The sequence below is a fragment of the Cyprinodon variegatus genome, unplaced genomic scaffold, assembly GCF_000732505.1.
Source record: "Cyprinodon variegatus isolate N-32 unplaced genomic scaffold, C_variegatus-1.0 Scaffold2367, whole genome shotgun sequence".
Lineage (NCBI taxonomy): Eukaryota > Metazoa > Chordata > Actinopteri > Cyprinodontiformes > Cyprinodontidae > Cyprinodon > Cyprinodon variegatus.
The window spans coordinates 4,394-6,225 of NW_015152820.1; the positions used below are offsets into that span (position 1 = coordinate 4,394).

Genomic DNA, 1,832 nt, shown 5'->3' on the forward strand with positions numbered 1-1,832 from the left:
CATTCCACTGAAAATTATTCTTAATGGTCTGTGGCAAAACAGATTAAAGAAATAATAAAATGTAACAAATTTATCCTGATATTTAATAGTCCACTATAAAGTACATTATGAAAAAAAAACATTAATTAGCTAAATGGAACAAATGTTTTAGTTAAATAAATAGTCTTATTTTCAGCTGCATCTACTTCACATTTTAATGATATCAACTCAATTTTATATTCCACGGTGCTCAATGTAGTTTTTCAGATCTGCTTATTTTTTAATGGCATTTATTTATTCATGAGGTAAATCTAAATAATTTCACAGCTTGCAAATGTACTCAGGCATTTTTGAGGAAAAACCTCTGTAAATGTTCTCTACTATAAATCCTGGGAGCCGATGCAGGACCGATTGTCCCAGCAGAACTTGTCCAAACTCAGAGGCTCTGAGAAGGACAGAATTTCAGTCCAGGATCTGCAGGAAGCTTTGCAGATGTTGGAGCTTTTAGTGGGAAAAAGTATTCAACTTGACCCGAACTTCACCCCAGTTAAATAAAGAGAGACTGATGGATTTCACTCAGTCAGCACTTTCACAGCAGTTCACAGTAAACGGCTCATGTTGCATGGTAATCAGCCCTGTTCTTCCTGGGCACTGTTAATTCCCCCTTACTTACAATGATGGAAAGCTGTCAGAGTCAAAACAAATTGCTGAACGAAATCATTCTTTACATTGAAACCTGTTGGACAAAGGGTTTCCTCTAAACTTTGGGGGAAACAATGTCCTGATGTCTCAGGCTGAGGACCACTGCTTTAAAGTCCAACCAGAGAAGATTTTTCATGAGTTTCTCCATGGATCCAATCTTTCTAGTTTAGATCCTCACAATGACATCATTTCTGCTCTTAGAAATGCTCTCAGGCTCAAGTGGAGACAGATAATTGTCAGTATAATGAAGTGTGTGAGGCCCTCTAGTGGATATTGTGGAGTATCACAGGTTCTTGTACAGAGTTCTGGTGTTTCCTGTCACTGTGGGCCGCACAGCACAGTAGTAAACAGCAGAGTCTGTCACTGCAGCAGAGGAGATCAGCAGGTCCATCTGGGTTTTATCATCACTCACTTTGAAGGAAAAACCAGGAACCTTCTGAGAGATTTCATCCCCTGTTCCTAAGTGAGAGATCAGGAACTCTGGAGGTTGTCCAGGATATTGTCGATACCAGAAGAAATAATCATTCCCATCTGCTTTCTTGGAGTAACTGTAGGACAGAGTAACAGAGCTGCCTTCCAGACTGAACGCTTCAGTCTTTGCTGCAGTGAGTTCTTGACAGTTTACACCTGAAAGAAGAAAAATGATAAGGGAAGAACAACTAGGATAAAATAGTTCTCTGAAAGACTCCAACTAACCTGTTCCTATAAGCAGAACCAGCAGAGTAAATCCAGATGTGAGCAAAGACAGCATGATGATCAGAGTTAATGTTTGAACTGTGTTGAATGTGGAAGTTTGTGTCTCTTCTATAGTTCAGTAACAGCTCAGCTCCTCCCTGAAGCTCTCAGCTCCTCTTCCTCCTGCTGAACAGACTCAAAACGTTTTGTCCTTCGAGATCGACGTATAAGCTGTTTTATGTTCTAAAAGACCAGAACCAGATTGAATAATTTATTGTAGTTTGTTACACACTCCAGGTATACAAACATTTATTTATATATATGTATGTATACACAACAAACCACACAAGATTATGTAAATACACACACACACACACATATATATATATATATATATTTTTTTTTTTTTTTTTTTTTTTTTTTTTTTGGCTGTCTTTTCATGCAAAAACAGTGCAATGAATGAATAAATGTCAATT

At 37.8% G+C, this 1,832-nt stretch overlaps 1 gene segment (V, D, J or C); it reads right to left on the reverse strand.

The window, feature by feature from the left end:
• Positions 1-964: 964 nt before the first annotated feature.
• On the reverse strand, positions 965-1,538 carry LOC107080816. The segment is given in 2 exon segments: positions 965-1,308; positions 1,378-1,538. Coding segments are annotated over 2 exon segments (399 nt in total).
• Between the last annotated feature and the right edge of the window lie 294 nt (positions 1,539-1,832).